Source organism: Coregonus lavaretus, assembly GCF_964263955.1.
Source record: "Coregonus lavaretus genome assembly, chromosome: 15".
In the NCBI taxonomy this organism is placed as follows: domain Eukaryota; kingdom Metazoa; phylum Chordata; class Actinopteri; order Salmoniformes; family Salmonidae; genus Coregonus; species Coregonus lavaretus.
In genome coordinates, this window is record NC_140002.1 from 32,393,242 (window position 1) to 32,414,727 (window position 21,486).

Here is a 21,486-nt window from a genome sequence, read left to right on the forward strand (position 1 = left end):
TTTTGTGATAAGCCATCTGATATGATGAAAGATGGAGTTGAATTCGTCTTTCTGCCCATAATTTAAAGTACTCCAGTCCCCCCCCCCCCCCATATATATATAATATATTTGTGTAAATAAACATCTATCTATCTATCTATCTATCTATCTATCTATCGGCTCTGACCCGTTTTCTTCTGTTTGATTAAACCTTTTTGTAGCATCAGTTTAGCCTCCGCTCTGCACAAAAGTAAAACCAAAACTGCTGAGCGCAAACACTTATTCTCATGAACAATATCTCTCCAATCCTATAACCCACACTATTTTTATGACCTGAATCTGTGTTGTTTGCTGAGAGAGGATGTATCAGAGGATATGTTGAAGTGATTCAGTACCTCACGAACAGTGACATTTACTCCAAACATTACAAATTAAGTATTTTTTAAATTACTTAAATAAAAGTACCAAAAAGTAGCAATCATTATTAGCATCTTATTTTAAGGCATATGCCTGGTAATTTCTCACTGTAACCATAAAATAAAGTGTAACGATCAAAGCAAAAAATCCACCATAACAAAGACCACAACATTTTAGACAATGGTAAAAAGAAAACTGTTTTGTGAACATATTTTTATTATAGCATCAGAGAAACAGACAATTATACCATTAATCACGTAGGAAAACCTTTTCCAAGGCAGAATATTTATGTAAAGCCCCCATGCAGTGTTTAAGTTAATAAATCAACACTGTATGTCTAATAAATCACTTTGTTTATATCATGAAAATAACTCCAAATATATTTTGTATAATTTATTTCCCTGAGCCTCATTTTGCCATTGAAAAGCTCAGTCTGATCGTGTGGGTGTGTTGATACAAATATAAATATATTTACATACACAGCCCTGGAAATATATAAAAACAGGAAAATCACAAATTTTGACTGCACTGCACCTTTAACATAATACCTTTGCTAAAGAACATAATAATAAAAATAATAAGGTGGGTGCTTACATTTGTCCTATTTCACACATGTACAAGTGTGTATTATACACATTTGTGAATTGGAAATTAATTTTTTGCATATCCCACTCTCCCTTTGACACCCTCGGAGAGTGAGGTCACAGCCAGGGATCAGCCATTATTGACGGCAAGGGCACAGACCTAGTCGGCTCGGGGATTCGAACCAGCGACCTTTCGGTTATTGGCCCAACGCTGTTAACCACTAGGCTACCTGCCACCACATCCATTCATTTTCAATGTAAAATAAAGGAAATCCTTAACGGAAATGTTTTGTCTGTCACCCCTTTGGGGGGAGTAAGTACCCTCTATAGTTACTGTGGTTAGACTAGAGTGTCCTCTAGTGGAACAGGGGACTGAGGCTGGAGACGTCTCTCCTGACTCACTGCATGGGTTTCTTAACCAAGTCTGTCAAGGCTGGTGTCTGATTGGTGACCGTGGCAGTCTGTGTCACTTCAGTTTTTCTACTGGTCAAAATGGTCTGGATGCACATTGTGAGCTGTCGAGGGGAGTAAGGGAAAGATGCAGGGTTAAGTAGTTACAAGTTACAAAGGAATATCAAAAGCAGAAAGAAAATTAGAACAACAATGTTGTTGTTGACAATTGAAGCTTACTGATTGTTGTTTTGCGAGAAGGTCATGATATATGGCCTGTCTTCGCTCCCGCTCTAGGTCATTGCTGGTTTTCCAGGTCTGGGCCAGGGCTCTAACCTGCTTCTCATCTAGACTTGGGTTACCTTGCCACTGTAAAAACACAAGTCACATGTCATTGTAATGCACATTCAATTTTTTTCCACACATTACTTCAGGGAGGCATAAGTGTAATATGAAAGATTATTATTATCATATTAATGTTATATAATACGAGGGACTAACCAAGCGCAACACATAGTCATCCAGGGAGAGGTTCTTTAAGGAATGCAGGGACTTGATGGCCTCGCTGACCTTGTCACGGCTGGCATTAATCATGTTCTGTCATTCAGGAGAGAGACACATTCAAATGTTGATGTGAGAGGCATCTATCTATTGAGAGATAATCCCAAACATAAACTTTAGAGATAAGCAACTGATTTCCACACAAGTCTGGTGGTGAGACGGGGCTAATACCTTCAGCTGCTCATTAGTCTTCTTGTACAGGGATGACAGACTGTTGTTGGCCATACGAGAGGTGGAGGGGCTGGGAACGTTGGTGCTGCTGTGTTCTGCATTGTTCAAGATGAATGCACCCTTCGTAGAGGAGAGACAAACATACACCTGTTTTTACACATCATACATATATCATTACTACTTTACTTCTTGATAAACAAGAGTTCAAGTAAGGATGTTGAATTGACTCAAAACCATAGTCTCTCAACGTTTACAGGCAAGAGCAGAAGAGAGAAAGACTACTACAGGCTGCTCACCACTGTCTATGAAAACGTATGTAGCCGTCTTGTCAGAGAATGTGTGTAATGTATAGTAGTTCTGCTTTACCTCTGCCTCATACTCAGCCCAGGCAGCTTTGCGGTCGGCCTCACTGAGCTCCTCCTCCTCTTTGTGGTCCAGCAGGGACTCGTGTTCGTGGTAGCAGACAATCTGCTCCTTACAGCTCTGCAGCAGCTCTGCCAGGACCATGTCCTGGGAAACAGACACACAATGTCACTCGCTACTGTTGAAGATAAAATACTAATTCACCCTTCACCAAGTTATGCCCCAGAATTTTGGTCAACCAATCGCAGCGCTCCAATGGATAGAAACTGTCGTCGTGTCCGACACCTCGGACAAGCTCACATTTAAATCACATGAAAGCCAATAAGGGCTATGGCAAAAACAGAGTTCTTATTTATTTACTTACTTTTTTATGGCTAAATAATTGAACAATCTACCAGGAGTACTTGCTACTGTGATTTCTGAAATGCAGAGCTTGTTGAAGTATTTTTCGAATCCGAAATTATACTTTTGTTACATTGTTTGCTAGCTCAGCTGGTTAGCTAGCTCTCAGTCTCATTGACTACCAAACGTTTCTAACACTAGTCTCCTGGTAGTCTTTTTAATTTCATAGTGTATTAGAAACACAGTTTGAGATTATTGTGAGGGGATTTCTTGAATGGGGAATTGGGCTTCTCGGGAAAATGATGTCAGAGGTTGCAACAGTGACCAGGGGGGGCGGGGCTTAGCGAAGGGTCAATTGAGAATCTAATGGTCTTGTGTGTTTAATTTGTAGCTCTGTTCACCTTGGGCAGCAGGGGTGTGGTCCTCTTGCTCTTCTTCTCAGAGTTGGGGTCATCCAGCAGGTCTGGCTCAAACATGTAAAGCTCCGTCAGTTCAAACAGAGTGAAGTGTCTCTGTATCTGCTGCTGGTCCACCACCCGGAACGACAGAGACTGCTTGGCCACCTGCCGGTCGTAGATCTTCTCCTCCATGGTGCCCTGGAAATAATCAACAATTTAATATCAGTGATTACAGAATTAGTTACATCCAAAATTGTCACCCATGATAAAGATGAGCAAAAAATACTAAAATAAATTATACAAATACTGAGCTATATTGTACTAATACAATTGCTCTGAGAAAAATAATTAAGTAATTTAAAAAAAAATCTGTGTCAACATTATTGGCACCCCTGTTTTCAATACTTTGTGCACCCTCCCATTGTGAGGATAACAGCACTTAACCTTTTTCTGTAATGTTTTATGAGATTGAAGAACACATTGGGAGGAGTCTTAGACCATTCCTCCATACATAATCTTTCCAGATCCTTGATATCCTTCGGTCTGCGCTTATGGACTGCCCTCTTCAATTCAAACCACAGGTTTGAGATGGCCAATGCAAAATGTTGATTTTTCAATTAACCATTTCTTTATGGATTTTGATGTGTGCTTGGGGTCATTGTCTTGCTGGAAGATCCACTTGCGGCCAAGTGTCAGCTTCCTGGCAGAGGTAACCAGGTTTTTGGCTAAAATGTCCTGATACTTGGTAGAGTTCATGATGCCGTGGACCTTAAAGGCATCAGCATGCTTCAGTTCGGCTGGCGCTTAGCCGACCTCAGCTAGCTGAACCAAACAAGTGTGGTCACATACTCCCTTAAAAGACCTTCGCTTGAAAAATGAGAAAAAAGCGGCAATAGTACTGTTTGTCCATTTTGAGATGCCGTAGCCAGTATACACTTTACAAAATAGTCAGAATTAATCTATCTCAAGAAATCACAATTTCGCATCTGACTAGGATGTTTGGTGCAATATTTCTCAAGTGAAAAAATGAGTCGTCTCTCGTCGAATGACAACAGGCACTTAATTGAAGAATACCTACTGTTGACCAAACGCTGACGAGGGGGCGTAGACTTCGGCTACCGACTTTGGCTTGCCTCGAGAAAAAAATGTGTGCTCGAAAGAACACTTGCCGAAGTCCAAGACGAACAAAAACGTCACAAAATGTTGTCATAATATATGCACAAACTGTTTCGTCTGGGGAGCATGCGGGCGCCATAACAAGTGCCTCAGGACCAGTGGAAACAAAACAGCCCCATAAGATCAAAGATCCACCCCCATATTTTACAGTATGTATGAGCTCTATTTTCGTCTCATCTGACCATAGCACCTGGTTCCAATACAACAAGGCCGTTTAGCAAACTCTGAGCGTTAACATTTGTTGGTTACTCTCAATAAAGGCTTTTTTATGACAACCCTTCCAAATAGCCTATTGACATGGAGGTGGCGTGTAATTGTAGATTTGGAGACATGGTGACCCCAAGATGCAACCAAGTTCTCAGATCTCCAACTGTGGCCCTTCGACTTTTCTGTGTCTCCTGAACCATCTTCCTCACTGTGCGTGGGGACAAGATACACTTGGGTCCTCTACCAGGAAAGTTTACCACTGTACCAGTGGCGTTAAACTTCTTAATTGTTGCCCTAATAGTGAGTGATAAGTGGTATATTTGGTTTATTACTAAAAAATCAACAACCATTTGTCTCTTTTCATTTGCCATTCCCCATGCTGATGGATGACAAATGGATTTTACATTGTTGGATTCTAGCTTGAAATATACTTATTCATGTTACCATACTAGAACTTATTGATTACTTTACATGTATAAGGAATGTATAGGTTGGTGTCAATGAAGGGTGAATAGGAACTTGGTGTATAGAAAGTTCCTGAGTGAGACAAGGGGAAGTGCAGAAAGTTCAAATTCTGTTCCATGTTGTAAAGAGGGAGGCAAAGGGCAATAGTCAGTTCTTGATAGGGCAGGACAGCTTTTCCACATTTTGTTATGTTAGTCTTATTCTAAAATAGATGAAATTATTTTTTCCACCTCATCAATTTACACACAATACCCCATAATGACAAAGCGAAAACAGGTTTTTTGAAATGTTTGCAAATTTATATAAACAACTAAACAGAAATACCTTATTTACATAAGTATTCAGACCCTTTGCTATGAGACTCGAAATTGAGCTCAGGTGCATCCTGTTCCCATTGATCATCCTTGAGATGTTTCTACAACTTGATTAGAGTCCACCTGTGGTAAATTCAATTGAATGGACATGATTTGGAAAGGCACACACCTGTCTACAGTGGGGGAAAAAAGTATTTAGTCAGCCACCAATTGTGCAAGTTCTCCAACTTAAAAAGATGAGAGGCCTGTAATTTTCATCATAGGTACACGTCAACTATGAGAGACAAAATGAGAAAGAAAATTCAAAAAAATCACATTGTAGGATTTTTTATGAATTTATTTGCAAATTATGGTGGAAAATAAGTATTTGGTCAATAACAAAAGTTTCTCAATACTTTGTTATATACCCTTTGTTGGCAATGACACAGGTCAAACGTTTTCTGTAAGTCTTCACAAGGTTTTCACACACTGTTGCTGGTATTTTGGCCCATTCCTCCATGCAGATCTCCTCTAGAGCAGTGATGTTTTGGGGCTGTCGCTGGGCAACACGGACTTTCAACTCCCTCCAAAGATTTTCTATGGGGTTGAGATCTGGAGACTGGCTAGGCCACTCCAGGACCTTGAAATGCTTCTTACGAAGCCACTCCTTCGTTTCCTGGGCGGTGTGTTTGGGATCATTGTCATACTGAAAGACCCAGCCACGTTTCATCTTCAATGCCCTTGCTGATGGAAGGAGGTTTTCACTCAAAATCTCACGATACATGGCCCCGTTCATTCTTTCCTTTACACGGATCAGTCGTCCTGGTCCCTTTGCATTTCCACCCCCATGCTTCACAGTAGGTATGGTGTTCTTTGGATGCAACTCAGCATTCTTTGTCCTCCAAACACGACGAGTTGACTTTTTACCAAAAATATATATTTTGGTTTCATCTGACCATATGACATTCTCCCAATCCTCTTCTGGATCATCCAAATGCACTCTAGCAAACTTCAGATGGGCCTGGACATGTACTGGCTTAAGCAGGGGGACACGTCTGGCACTGCAGGATTTGAGTCCCTGGCGGCGTAGTGTGTTACTGATGGTAGGCTTTGTTACTTTGGTCCCAGCTCTCTGCAGGTCATTCACTAGGTCCCCCCGTGTGGTTCTGGGATTTTTGCTCACCGCTCTTGTGATCATTTTGACCCCACGGGGTGAGATCTTGCGTGGAGCCCCAGATCGAGGGAGATTATCAGTGGTCTTGTATGTCTTCCATTTCCTAATAATTGCTCCCACAGTTGATTTCTTCAAACCAAGCTGCTTACCTATTGCAGATGCAGTCTTCCCAGCCTGGTGCAGGTCTACAATTTTGTTTCTGGTGTCCTTTGACAGCTCTTTGGTCTTGGCCATAGTGGAGTTTGGAGTGTGACTGTTTGAGGTTGTGGACAGGTGTCTTTTATACTGATAACAAGTTCAAACAGGTGCCATTAATACAGGTAACGAGTGGAGGACAGAGGAGCCTCTTAAAGAAGAAGTTACAGGTCTGTGAGAGCCAGAAATCTTGCTTGTTTGTAGGTGACCAAATACTTATTTTCCACCATAATTTGCAAATAAATTCATTAAAAATCCTACAATGTGATTTTCTGGAGAAAAAAAATCTCAATTTGTCTGTCATAGTTGACGTGTACCTATGATGAAAATTACAGGCCTCTCTCATCTTTTTAAGTGGGAGAACTTGCACAATTGGTGGCTGACTAAATACTTTTTCCCCCCACTGTATATAAGGTCCCACAATTGACAGTGCATGTCAGAGCAAAAACCAAGCCATGAGGTCGAAGGAATTGTCTGTAGAGCTCCAAAACAGGATTGTGTCGAGGCACATATCTAGGGAAGGGTACCAAAATATTACTGCAGCATTGAAGGTCGCCAAGAACACAGTGGCCTCCATCATTCTTAAATGGAAGAAGTTTGGAACCACCAAGACTCTTCCTAGCGCTGGCCGCCCGGCCAAACTGAGCAATCGGGGAGAAGGGCCTTGGTCAGGGAGGTGACCAAGAACCCGATGGTCACTGACAGAGCTCCAGAGTTCCTCTGTGGAGATGGCAGAACCTTCCAGAAAGACAACCATCTCTGCTGCACTGCACCAATCAGCCTTTATGGTAGAGTGGCCAGAAGGAAGCCATTCTTCAGTAAAAAGCATGACAGCCCGCTTGGAATCTGCCAAAAGGCACCTAAAGACTCTCAGACCATGAGAAACAACATTCTCTGGTCTGATGAAACCAATATTGAACTTTTTGGCCTGAATGCCAAGCGTCACATCTGGGGGAAACCTGGCACCATCCCTACGGTGAAGCATGGTGGTGGCAGCATCATGCTGTGGGGATGTTTTTCAGCGGCAGGGACTGGGACACTAGCCAGGATTGAGGGAAAGATGAATGGAGCAAAGTGCAGAGAGATCCTTGATGAAAACCTGCTCCAGAGCGCTCAGGACCTCAGACTGGGGCGAAGGTTCACCTTCCAACAGGACCACGACCCTAACCACACAGCCAAGACAACGCAGGAGTGGCTTCGTGACAAGTCTCAATGTCCTTGAGTGGCCCAGCCAGAGCCGGGACTTGAACCAGATCAAACATCTCTGTAGAGACCTGAAAATAGCCGTGCAGCGGTAGAGGATCGGCAAATAAGAACAGGAGAAACTCCCCAAATACAGGTGTGCCAAGCTTGTAGCGTCATACCAAAGAAGTCTCGAGGCTGTAATCGCTGCCAAAGGTGTCTCAACACTGTACTGAATAAAGGGTCTGAATACTTACACTACAGTTCAAAAGTTTGGGGTCACTTAAAAATGTCCTTGTTTTCGAAAGAAAAGCTATTTTTTTGTCCATTAAAATAACATCAAATTGATCAGAAATACAGTGTAGACATTGTTAATGTTGTAAATGGCTATTGTAGCTGGAAACGGCTGATTTTTTATGGAATATCTACATAGGCGTACAGAGGCCCATTATCAGCAACCATCAGTCCTGTGTTCCAATGGCATATTGTGTTTGCTAATCCAAGTTTATCATTTTAAAAGGCTAATTGATCATTAGAAAACCATTTTACAATTATGTTAGCACAGCTGAAAACTGTTGTGCTGATTAAAGAAGCAATAAGACTGGCCTTCTTGAGACTAGTTGAGTATCTGGAGCATCAGCAATTGTGGGTTCGATTACAGGCTCAAAATGGCCAGAAACAAAGAACTTTCTTCTGAAACTCGTCAGTCTATTCTTGTTCTGAGAAATGAAGGCTATTCCATGCGAGAAATTGCCAAGAAACTGAAGATCTCGTACAACGCTGTGTACTACTCCCTTCACAGAACAGCGCAAACTGGCTCTAACCAGAATAAAAAGAGGAGTGGGAGGCCCCGGTGCACAACTGAGCAAGAGGACAAATACATTAGTGTCTAGTTTGAGAAACAGGCGCCTCACAGATCCTCAACTGGCAGCTTCATTAAATAGTACCCGCAAAACACCAGTCTCAACCTCAACAGTGAAGTGGCGACTCCGGGATGCTGACCTTCTAGGAAGAGTTGCAAAGAAAAAGCCATATCTCAGACTGCCCATCTTTTCTTTTTATTGGCCAGTCTGACATATGGCTTTTTCTTTGCAATTTTCTAAAAACCTGTTTTTGCTTTGTCATTATGGGGTATGGTGTGTAGATTGATGAGGGGGGGGGGGGGGGGGGGGACTATTTAATCCATTTTAGCATAAGGCTATAACATAACAAAATGTGGAGAAAGTGAAGGGGTCTGAATATTTTCTGAATGCACTGTACACTTCCACGCCCACAAAGGTTGTAGCATCAGGCAGGGCCATGACTACACCAGTGAGAGGAAGCAATTAAGTTCCTGCCTAGCAACAGAGATGTATTGGCTGTCTAGATGTGTAAGGAGTTGACCCTTCCTAGTAGGAGGTTATAAATATACAGTTGAAGTCGGAAGTTTACATACACTTAGGTTGGAGTCATTAAAACTTGTTTTTTAACCACTCCATACATTTTTTGTTAACAAACTACAGTTTTGGCAAGTCGGTTAGGACATCTACTTTGTGCATGACAAGTAATTTTTCCAACAATTGTTTACAGACAGATTATTTCAATTATACTTCACTGTATCACAATTCCAGTGGGTCAGAAGTTTACATACACTAAGTTGACTGTGCCTTTAAACAGCTTGGAAAATTCCAGAAAATTATGTCATGGCTTTAGAAGCTTCTGATAGGCTAATTGACATCATTTGAGTCAATTGAAGGTGTACCTGTGGATGTATTTCAAGGCCTAGCTTCAAACTCAGTGCCTCTTTGCTTGACATCATGGGAAAATCAAAAGAAATCAGCCAAGACCTCAGAAAAAAAGTTCATTGTGCTTTGCTGCAGGGGGGACTGGTGCACTTCACAAAATAGATGGCATCATGAGGAAGGAAAATTATGTGGATATATTGAAGCAACATCTCAAGACATCAGTCAGGAAGTTAAAGCTTGGTCACAAATGGGTCTTCCAAATGGACAATAACCCCAAGCATACTTCCAATGTTGTGGCAAAATGGCTTAAGGACAACAAAGTCAAGGTATTGGAGTGGCCATCACAAAGCCCTGACCTCAATCCTATAGGAAATGTGTGGGCAGAACTGAAAAAGCGTGTGCGAGCAAGGAGGCTTACAAACCTGACTCAGTTACACCAGCTCTGTGAGGAGGAATGGGCCACAATTCACCCAACTTATTGTGGGAAGCTTGTGGAAGGCTACCCGAAACGTTTGACCCAAGTTAAACAATTTAAAGGCAATGCTACCAAATACTAATTGAGTGTATGTAAACTTCTGACCCACTGGGAATGTGATGAAAGAAATAAAAGCTGAAATAAATCACTCTCTACTATTATTATGACATTTCACATTCTTAAAATAAAGTGGTGATCCTAACTGACCTAAGACAGGGAATTTTTACTAGGATTAAATGTCAGGAATTGTGAAAAACTGAGTTTAAATGTATTTGGCTAAGGTGTATGTAAACTTCCGACTTCAACTGTATGTGCTTGTGTAATCATGCTTTGTCTTTGCAGCTGTATGACCCAGTGGGTGAATAAACTTGGTTTGAGCTTAGTTTTTACTCTGTTTGTTCAGAACCTAACAACATGCATGTTACCTCATTTTTATACCCCAGTGAAACAGGAAGCCATGAAAGGCCAAAATACATTTCCTTAATGCCAGGCACCACAGGCTGAAATGACATTTTGCATCTACCTATCCATTTTTAGATTTGTTGGTATTTTGGTCCACTAATATTAGTATTTTCAAAAAGTAAAAACATACAAATGTCAAAATCTTAATGAAAATTTATATTTTCTTGTAGTTTATCATACTACCGTCATAGAAACTTCATTTAGTTTAACCACTTGAAAATCGACATTGCCTTCATCCAAAATTTCAAATCTCACTTCACTGAATTACACAATTTAAAAGACAATTTCATAGAGAATGTAACAAACTGGACCATATGTAGTAACGTACTTTGAAGAGATGGTGATTGGGTCTAAATAGATGTTTGGTAGTCTAAATTCAGTGTACTTGTCTTTAACTGCCATTTACCGAAAGTCAGACTCATTTTCCTCAGCTTCAGAAGCATCTATATTCACCAGATTTATCCTTGGATATATTCTCGAGACTTTCCCAGAGGGAATTGTTGATATGTTGTCAATTTGTTATTCTAGGTAACATTTTCTTTCGAAAAATATACCAAAATTCATTTTATGTCTTTAGTATTTTACAGATAGAAAGATGAAAAAAGTATTTATCCACAATCTGCTCTGAGTAAGTCCGGTCCTAATATTTACACAGACTTAATCCAGTGTCCCGAAAAATGGATTTGCGGGATATGCAAATAGGCACTGTCGGATGCAAACCTCGTAACTCAAAAAGTGGTGGTTTTTGTACATTAAATCGATACTATTGTTTCCCCTTTATGTCTGTATGAAGGTTTCAGGACCATTTTACCTAAATATTTACGCTGACTTAATCCAGTGAACCAATTTTTTTTTTGCGGGATATGTAAAATGTGAATATTTAATGAAATATTACCTAATTTGCATATTCCGATACAATATTTCAGAAACATTTTAATAACCAAAACGTATTATGCGTATCTATATTCAACTGGTAAAAGTTGATTGTGATATGATTAATGGGGGAAAATCCCCTATTAGGGTGTGGTGCCTGGCCTTTAACTTTAAAAAGTAGAATGTTAATGCAGATCACATTGTTTGATTATATTTATAAGAATCGTTAGGGGTGCCAATAATTTGGACACCCATTTTTATTTTTTACTCGTTTAACAAAATCTCGGACCAATTTGTTAATTTTTTTGCATACAATATAGCTCAGTATTTGTATTTATTTTATAGTATTTTTTGCAAATCTTATCAACAATTTCAGATTTGACTGTATATGTAATAAAAACAAAATGTGTCCCACAATCATATTACAGGAGATGGAGTGCATAGGAGATGTGATTACCTGAGCCAAGAAGCGGTAGACAAACACAGCCTTTAGCTGTCCAAAACGGTACACCCTGAAGATGCTCTGGATGTCGTAGGAGGGGTTCCATGAAGCGTCAAAAATTATGACCCTGTTAGCTGCTACCAGATTAATCCCAAGGGACCCAGCTCTTGTCGAGATGAGAAACAGACGACCTCTGAAAGTAAAGGGGTAAGAAATGAAATCAAAGGAGTGAGTGTGAGTAGAATCTTAAACAGACCATCTCAAGAAATTACACTACGTCTACAATTACTGATGCCTTGTCATGAATAATAATACAATACTAAGTAAAGTGTTACGCTAAATACTGTGTTGAGGTTTGGCACAGTGAAATTTGAGATGTAGAATAGTACATCAGTCAGACAGAGACGTACCGCTCATTGGTGGCATCATTGAACTCTTCAGCCCATTTCTTCCTGGATGTGGCGCTGGTGGACCCATCAATACGGTAATAGTCAGTGTTTCTGATCCAGCTGCCATCACCTACAGTTTGGAAAAGGAAACATATAAATTATAACACAATTATAGACTCTCTGAAGAAAACAATTGTTTTCTAACACTATAACATATGTTTGAATATTTGAACAGCCAATGGGAATGGTACCTTTGTATAGGGATGATTGTCCGTTGTTTTTGGCTTTGTTAGCGAGGTCCAAGAAATCTTCAATCATGTCTAATGAGATCAAGGATTGACTGAATACCAACCTGTGAATATACAAACAAAAATGCAAACAGAAATTGACGAAGACGCTCTGTAAACTTCTGGCAAACTTGATCGTTATTTTTTGAAATATCTTCCTGGTGCCTGAATGCATTTCTCAAGCACACTTACAGTTTGTCGTCCAGTTCCTCTGCCATTCCGAGAATCTCAAACAGCAGCACCATCTTCCCTGAGTGTCCCAGGATGGTGGCATCAGAGTCACTCAGCATATCCTTGTACCAGTCTGCAGCCGGACTGTCAGGCCTGAAACTGGTGGACGCTCTCACCGCTGAACACAGAGCATACAATATCACCACTGACCTCATATGAATAAGATCACCTTATATTAATGAATTCATCATTTAAATAATTTTAAATGTTCAATTGTAACACAAGAAGGTAATGTAAAATGTAATTTAAAAGACTACTACCTTCTACCACTGGAACCAGTGGACCTGCTCGCTGGTCTCCTTCCACATTGACACCCTTTGATGTGCTGTTCCACACCAGGATCACGTCCACATCATTGCTTTTTTCATCAGCATTCCGCAATTGTCCCTTGTTCTCCTTCTCTTTACTGAGTGGGACAAAGGAAAGTATGAAAGGCAACAATCTATTATTTGCATGAGATTACCTTTTGATGGCGATAGATAACCTACTTCAAGCATCACACTGTGGTAGCAGTTAAAGCACTCGGCAGACGCTACGCAGTTAACGCAATCACTGCGCAGCGCGGTAAGTGAATGCTGTTTTTCGTCACAAAATGAACGGCTCCTTGTAGTACGTAGTCCTGCCCAACTACGTTGCTTGCTATGCACATTTGCGATACTCACATTTTGAAACGCAACGTATTATTCCTTACGTTGCAGTGGTGGCAGTGTTGTGTAGATAATGACGCTGAACCAACTTGCTTGGTTCCTGAGCTGATCTATAGGCTATGCATAAAAACATTTAAATAATAAACTGCCCATTTTGCAATGATAACCAAAAAATAATCTCAGCGACTGTTCAAACAATAAACCAAACGTTGTAGCCTTATTAGAATCCCCCCCAAAATGTATTTTGTTTGGAAGTAATACCTATGTGATTGTAGGCTATTTTGAAACAGTGAAAACAGTTGTAGCCATGTGCCTATTTTCTCCATGAGGAAAAATTACATTCTATGTTTATCTGATAAGGGAGCCAATACATTCAAGCTGCATATCAAACTGGGATAATGTTGTAAATTACACTGGCAAGTACAGTGGGGAAAAAAGTATTTAGTCAGCCACCAATTGTGCAAGTTCTCCCACTTAAAAAGATGAGAGAGGCCTGTAATTTTCATCATAGGTACACGTCAACTATGACAGACAAATTGAGATTTTTTTTCTCCAGAAAATCACATTGTAGGATTTTTTATGAATTTATTTGCAAATTATGGTGGAAAATAAGTATTTGGTCACCTACAAACAAGCAAGATTTCTGGCTCTCACAGACCTGTAACTTCTTCTTTAAGAGGCTCCTCTGTCCTCCACTCGTTACCTGTATTAATGGCACCTGTTTGAACTTGTTATCAGTATAAAAGACACCTGTCCACAACCTCAAACAGTCACACTTCAAACTCCACTATGGCCATGACCAAAGAGCTGTCAAAGGACACCAGAAACAAAATTGTAGACCTGCACCAGGCTGGGAAGACTGAATCTGCAATAGGTAAGCAGCTTGGTTTGAAGAAATCAACTGTGGGAGCAATTATTAGGAAATGGAAGACATACAAGACCACTGATAATCTCCCTCGATCTGGGGCTCCACGCAAGATCTCACCCCGTGGGATCAAAATGATCACAAGAACGGTGAGCAAAAATCCCAGAACCACACAGGGGGACCTAGTGAATGACATGCAGAGAGCTGGGACCAAAGTAACAAAGCCTACCATCAGTAACACACTACGCCGCCAGGGACTCAAATCCTGCAGTGCCAGACGTGTCCCCCTGCTTAAGCCAGTACATGTCCAGGCCCGTCTGAAGTTTGCTAGAGTGCATTTGGATGATCCAGAAGAGAATTGGGAGAATGTCATATGGTCAGATGAAACCAAAATATAAGTTTTTGGTAAAAACTCAACTCGTCGTGTTTGGGAACAAAGAATGCTGAGTTGCATCCAAAGAACACCATACCTACTGTGAAGCATGGGGGTGGAAACATCATGCTTTGGGGCTGTTTTTCTGCAAAGGGACCAGGATGACTGATCCGTGTAAAGGAAAGAATGAATGGGGTCATGTATCGTGAGATTTTGAGTGAAAACCTCCTTCCATCAGCAAGGGCATTGAAGATGAAACGTGGCTGGGTCTTTCAGCATGACAATGATCCCAAACACACCGCCCGGGCAACGAAGGAGTGGCTTCGTGAGAAGCATTTCAAGGTCCTGGAGTGGCCTAGCCAGTCTCCAGATCTTAACCCCATAGAAAATCTTTGGAGGGAGTTGAAAGTCTGTGTTGCCCAGCGACAGCCCCAAAACATCACTGCTCTAGAGGAGATCTGCATGGAGGAATGGGCCAAAATACCAGCAACAGTGTGTGAAAACCTTGTGAAGACTTACAGAAAATGTTTGACCTGTGTCATTGCCAACAAAAGGTATATAACAAAGTATTGAGAAACTTTTGTTATTGACCAAATACTTATTTTCCACCATAATTTGCAAATAAATTCATTAAAAATCCTACAATGTGATTTTCTGGATTTTTTTTCTCATTTGTCTGTCATAGTTGACGTGTACCTATGATGAAAATTACAGGCCTCTCTCATCTTTTTAAGTGGGAGAACTTGCACAATTGGTGGCTGACTAAATACTTTTTTTCCCCACTGTATATGCCAGGGCATATTATTTATAAATCAGATAATTTCACATGGCTACGATGTGGGAAGCTAAAAGGCTAGCTTGCTTGCTGTTTTTAGCCAGATACACTATATATATACAAAGTGTGTGGACACCCCTTCAAATTTGTGGATTCAGCTACTTCAGCCACACCCATCGCTGACAGGTGTATAAAATCGAGCACACAGCCATGCAATCTCCATAGACAAATATTGGCAGTAGAATGGCCTTAATGCTCAGTGACTTTCAACGTGGCACCGTCATAGGATGCCACCTTTCCAACAAGTCAGTTCGTCAAATTTCTGCACTGCTAGAGCTGCCCGTTCAACTGTAAGTGCTGTTATTGTGAAGTGGAAAAGTCTAGGAGCAACAACGGCTCAGTCGCGAAGTGATAGGCCACACAAGCTCACAGAACAGGACTGCCGAGTGCTGAAGCGCGTAAAAATCATCTGTCCTCGGTTGCAACACTCACTAACGAGTTCCAAACTGCCTCTGGAAGCAACGTCAGCACAATAACTGTTTGTCGGGAGCTACATGAAATGGGTTTCCATGGCCGAGCAGCCGCACACAAGCCTAAGATCACCATGCGCAATGCCAAGCTGGAGTGGTGTAAAGCTCGCCGCCATTGTACTCTGGAGCAGTGGAAATGCGTTCTCTGGAGTGATGAATCACGTTTCACCATCTGGCAGTCCGACGGACAAATCTGGGTTTGGCGGATGCCAGGAGAACGCTACCTGCCCCAATGCATAGTGCCAACTGTAAAGTTTGGTGGAGGAATAATAGTCTGGGGCTGTTTTTCATGGTTCGGGCTAGGCCCCTTAGTTCCAGTGAAGGGAAATCTTAACGCTACATCATACAATGATATTCTAGACAATTCTGTGCTTCCAACTTGTGGCAACAGTTTGGGGAAGGCCCTTTCCTGTTTCAGCATGACAATGCCCCCATGCACAAAGCGAGGTCCATACAGAAATGGTTAATCGAGATCGGTGTGGAAGAACTTGACTGGCCTGCACAGAGCCCTGTCCTCAACCCCATCGAACACCTTTGGGATGAAATGGAACGCCGACTGCGAGCTAGGCCTAATCGCCCAACATCAGTGCCCGACCTCATTAATGCTTGTGGCTGAATAGAAGCAAGTCCCTGCAGCAATGTTCCAACATCTTCCCAGAATAGTGGAAGCTGTTATAGCAGCAAAGGGGGGACCAACTCCATATTAATGCACATGATTTTGGAACAAGATGTTCGACGAGCAGGTGTCCACATACTTTTGGTCATGTAGTGTAGCTAGCAAGATGCTAGCAGTGTAGCCTACAGTCTACTGGAAGGCACAAAATGACGTAATGTAAAACAAACCTAAACTTTCATTATATGTAGCTATTATTTAAATATGCAGTTGGTTTTCTTTCAAATTTGCTTGCAGTGGTGATGATGTTGTTGTCAATGTGATAATTTTTTCCTTTACCACAAATGGGCAGACAACAAAAAGCAAACCTCTGCTATCGCCTCCTTGTGAAGTTTGCTTTTTGGGAGTCTAGAAACGAATGGACAGGCGAGGTATCATGTTACCAAAAGGTGCGCGTTGCAAAAAATAAATACAAATAAATCGGACTCCACCAAGCGCACATGGGACACGCATTAACTTTGTGGACTGCTTAAGTGTAGGCTTGGGCGGTATACCATATACAGTGAGGGAAAAAAGTTTTTGATTCACTGCTGATTTTGTACGTTTTCCCACTGACAAAGAAATGATCAGTCTATAATTTTAATGGTAGGTTTATTTGAACAGTGAGAGTCAGAATAACAACAAAAAAATCCAGAAACACACGTCAAAAATTTTATAAATTGATTTGCATTTTAATGAGGGAAATAAGTATTTGACCCCCTCTCAATCAGAAAGATTTCTGGCTCCCAGGTGTCTTTTATACAGGTAACGAGCTGAGATTAGGAGCACACTCTTAAAGGGAGTGCTCCTAATCTCAGCTTGTTACCTGTATAAAAAGACACCTGTCCACAGAAGCAATCAATCAATCAGATTCCAAACGATACACAAGGCTGGAATGGGCTACAAGACCATAGCCAAACAGCTTGGTGAGAAGGTGACAACAGTTGGTGCGATTTTTCGCAAATGGAAGAAACACAAAATAACTGTCAATCTCCCTCGGCCTGGGGCTCCATGCAAGATCTCAGCTCGTGGAGTTGCAATGATCATGAGAATGGTGAGGAATCAGCCCAGAACTACACGGGAGGATCTTGTCAATGATCTCAAGGCAGCTGGGACCATAGTCACCAAGAAAACAATTGGTAACACACTACGCCGTGAAGGACTGAAATCCTTCAGCGCCCGCAAGGTCCCCCTGCTCAAGAAAGCACATATACAGGCCCGTCTGAAGTTTGCCAATGAACATGAACACCATCCCCACCGTCAAACATGGAGGTGGAAACATTATGCTTTGGGGGTGTTTTTCTGCTAAGGGGACAGGACAACTTCACCGCATCAAAGGGACGATGGACGGGGCCATGTACCGTCAAATCTTGGGTGAGAACCTCCTTCCCTCAGCCAGGGCATTGAAAATGGGTTGTGGATGGGTATTCCAGCATGACAATGAAACAAAACACAGGGCCAAGGCAACAAATGAGTGGCTCAAGAAGAAGCACATTAAGGTCCTGGAGTGGCCTAGCCAGTCTCCAGACTTTAATCCCATAGAAAATCTGTGGAGGGAGCTGAAGGTTCGAGTTGCCAAACGTCAGCCTCAAAACCTTAATGACTTGGAGAAGATTTGCGAAGAGGAGTGGGACAAAATCCCTCCTGAGATGTGTGCAAAACTGGTGGCCAACTACAAGAAACGTCTGACCTCTGTGATTGCCAACAAGGGTTTTGCCACCAAGTACTAAGTCATGTTTTGCAGAGGGGTCAAATACTTATTTCCCTCATTAAAACGCAAATCAACATGCGTTTTTCTGGATTTTTTTGTTGTTATTCTGTCTCTCACTGTTCAAATAAACCTACCATTAAAATTATAGACTGAATTTCTTTGTCAGTGGGCAAACTTACAAAATCAGCAGGGGATCAAATACTTTTTTCCCCTCACTGTATACCGTATACAGGGGTATTTGGAAATAGCCACAGGATGGTTTTTCCAATACTGTCAATACCATTCAAACTGTTTCTTAAAAGTATAAAATAATAATAATATTTGTAGCTACTTTTTACATTTACATGTTAGTCATTTAGCAGACGCTCTTATCCAGAGCAACTTACAGTTAAGTGAGTGCATACATTTTCATACTTTTTAAGTAAATACCTGCAGTCAACTTGCGCAATACATTAGGAGCTAAAGAAAACCGCGTTCTTCATTTCACCGGTCACATAATTTTTCATTATGAAGCTTACCAGTAGTTCCCAGTCACATAGTAGTTCCCAGTCAAGAGACCGGAGCCTTGAGTCACTCACTGTTGTGCAGCAAGTGGCAGGTGATCTAGTTACAGTATGTAATTCATAACTAAATGTTTGCCAGCTAGATATCTTATAACAAATAAGTTAACTGTCAAAAATGTGCTAATGCACTGCAGTTGTGCATTTGATTTGCTAATTTAGTAGCTAGTTAGCTATCTAGATAAGTGGTTAGCTTCTTCCAAAATCAAGCTTTACTTGGTAACAGCAGAGAATCCCCTCCTGGATCAAGAGCCTCGCAGTCTAATATTGATTTTGTGCGTGCAGCAAACTGTGAGTAGTATTTCTACACACCTCTCAGCTTTCCCCTGGTGCTTTCCATCAAAATGGCCCTGAAAACAAAGAGAATCTCGGTTGGTGACAGTTTGACTGATGCATCAGGATCTGTCTGGTGATGAGAAAATAGTACTTTTGTTCAAACCTGCATCTGATGGGTCTTTACCTTATTTTCTTTACTGATATAGTTGAGCTGCAGACACCAGGGATGCGTCCAGATTCGGCTGAGTATCTGGAAGTCCTTAAAGAGGCTGGTTCCGGCCTTGCCCCTGGCTCCCTCAACTACGGATCCTGCTCCTACACACACATTCAGCTTTTTTCTCCATATGTTCTCAGTAAATGCCAAAATGTCTCCAAATCTCATACACATTTCATTACAGAGCTTTCTGAGCTAACTGGCTATGGATGGAGGTTCTTACCAGTGAAGTTGTCCAGGTAGTAGCGATACAATCTGTACTGGAGGGGGGTCACCCTCACCGCCATAACATACTCATGTTTAGGAGGCAGGAACTTGGTCAAGGCTGAGTAGTCTCTTCTCTGAGAGAGAGGAAAAACACAATAAGTGTTTCCACTGGAGACTGACAAAGAACATGCAACAAATACTTGCAAAAAGTAGTCAGTGGTTCTGATAAACTACAAATGAAAGTGCCATACACTCCTAGTAATTGAGCTGTCTCACCTGTACACATCCCGCCAACATTGCATGAAGGACATGGGCGCGATTCTTCATGATGCGGACGTCTCTGGGGGTGGAGTCTGCACACTGGCCATTCTGAATGGGGTTGATAAAGCGATTCCGGAACTCCTTGATTGAGCCCAGAAGGTTCTCCTTGATGAAGTTCACCATGCAGTGGTCTGAGAGAACCAAAATATATAAGATATGACTACACTTGAACATTAACAAGGAAATTATCATGCAAGTTTGTTATGTTCTCCTAAAATCAGTTTTGAGATATAATAAAACTGAAATATGAATTAACTTCTCCAGACGTTGGCATACTGGTCACAGAGTACAGTTTTAAATGGAAAGGTTGTCATAGGCTGCACTCAAACTGAAGCAGGCCTCCTTACACTCATTGAGGTTGTTCTGCAGTGGAGTGCCTGTCAGCACCACTCTCCGTTTGGTCTTAATGGCACTCATAGCTTTGGAGATGTTGGAAGCCTCGTTCTTAAGGATGTGCCCCTCGTCGCAGATCACAAAGTCTGGACCTGGAGTACAACAAATGTAGTGGAGTGTATTAGAGTTTCTACACAATAAATTAAACTACTTAAAAATGGTGCATACCTCTCAACACTACATGCATAGAATTAGTAGAGGATGTACCTGGATTGACCAGTGCGCTGTCAAAGGTCTTTTTGAATTTTCTGTGGGTGACTTTGAGGCCTAGTGTGAGGTTGCGGTACATCTCATAGCCCATGATCATAACACCACCATCCTTCTGCCATCTCTGCAGGGCAATATAACGCTCCTGAGGTCGCTTCAGTGTGGCCAACTCTGTCACCTACGAGGTGTATGTTAGTGTATAGAGACCGAGAGAAAAAGAAAGGGTGAGAGAAATGAAGAGGTCGAGCCAGGGACAGGGAGATGAAAGAGATGGAAGTAACATTAAATACTTTGAATATAGAGCTCGCCAGCTTGTAGTCCTAAAACCCGGAAATGTGTTACCTCTTGGTTCATTCAGCCATTTCTACGGTGAAAATGAATGGGGAGAGAATAGGGTTTTGGGATAAATGCCGAAAATAAGGTCTGAGGTCAACACAAGCTTAGGAGATTTTCTAAGTTTTGTTCTATGAGATATCAGTCAGTTAACATGGCCTTTATGAATTATTAAGCATTTATGTGCTTTTTAAAATGACAAATGCTTCAACATTCACAAAAAGTGAAATTAGCTGATTTCATACAACCAAATTTATAAAATCTCCTAAGCCTGTGTTTACCACAGAGCTTATTTTCAGCGTTTATCCAAAAACACCATTTATTTCTACATAGGCTTTGTCCAACAAACCATGGCGGAGTTAGTGCCTACAAAAAGACGCCATTACTATTTCTCGCTAATACATTGCATATCAATAACCTCTGCATGTATTTAACTACAAAGAAAAAAAATCTCATCTCCTTGACTACCTTGACTTTGTCGGCTCCCATGTCAACTTGCCACTTGTCAAACTCGTTGACCCAGTTGAGGATAGTGTTGAGTGGACACACCACCAGGGCAGTCCTGAACTTCAGGCACCTTGACTGCAGCATCGTGTGGAGAAATGTCACCACCTAAATGAGAAAAATATTTAAGCAAGAAAC

At 41.4% G+C, this 21,486-nt stretch overlaps 1 protein-coding gene across 1 annotated transcript in view; it reads right to left on the minus strand.

Annotated features, from left to right (window-relative positions):
* Positions 1-589: 589 nt before the first annotated feature.
* Positions 590-21,486, minus strand: part of LOC311142070 (transcriptional regulator ATRX-like) — a 50,927-nt gene continuing 30,030 nt past the window's right edge. Inside the window, exons 18-35 of the mRNA XM_084177630.1 lie at positions 21,313-21,456; positions 20,512-20,689; positions 20,259-20,396; positions 19,867-20,042; positions 19,607-19,724; positions 19,354-19,484; positions 19,206-19,243; positions 13,041-13,186; positions 12,742-12,898; positions 12,514-12,614; positions 12,284-12,392; positions 11,889-12,066; positions 3,209-3,403; positions 2,469-2,612; positions 2,103-2,222; positions 1,872-1,967; positions 1,611-1,739; positions 590-1,495 (exon numbers count right to left, since the gene is read on the minus strand). Coding sequence (XP_084033756.1) covers positions 1,379-1,495; positions 1,611-1,739; positions 1,872-1,967; positions 2,103-2,222; positions 2,469-2,612; positions 3,209-3,403; positions 11,889-12,066; positions 12,284-12,392; positions 12,514-12,614; positions 12,742-12,898; positions 13,041-13,186; positions 19,206-19,243; positions 19,354-19,484; positions 19,607-19,724; positions 19,867-20,042; positions 20,259-20,396; positions 20,512-20,689; positions 21,313-21,456 — 2,415 coding nt within the window. The 3' untranslated portion in view covers positions 590-1,378. The remainder of the gene's footprint in view (positions 1,496-1,610; positions 1,740-1,871; positions 1,968-2,102; positions 2,223-2,468; positions 2,613-3,208; positions 3,404-11,888; positions 12,067-12,283; positions 12,393-12,513; positions 12,615-12,741; positions 12,899-13,040; positions 13,187-19,205; positions 19,244-19,353; positions 19,485-19,606; positions 19,725-19,866; positions 20,043-20,258; positions 20,397-20,511; positions 20,690-21,312; positions 21,457-21,486) is intronic.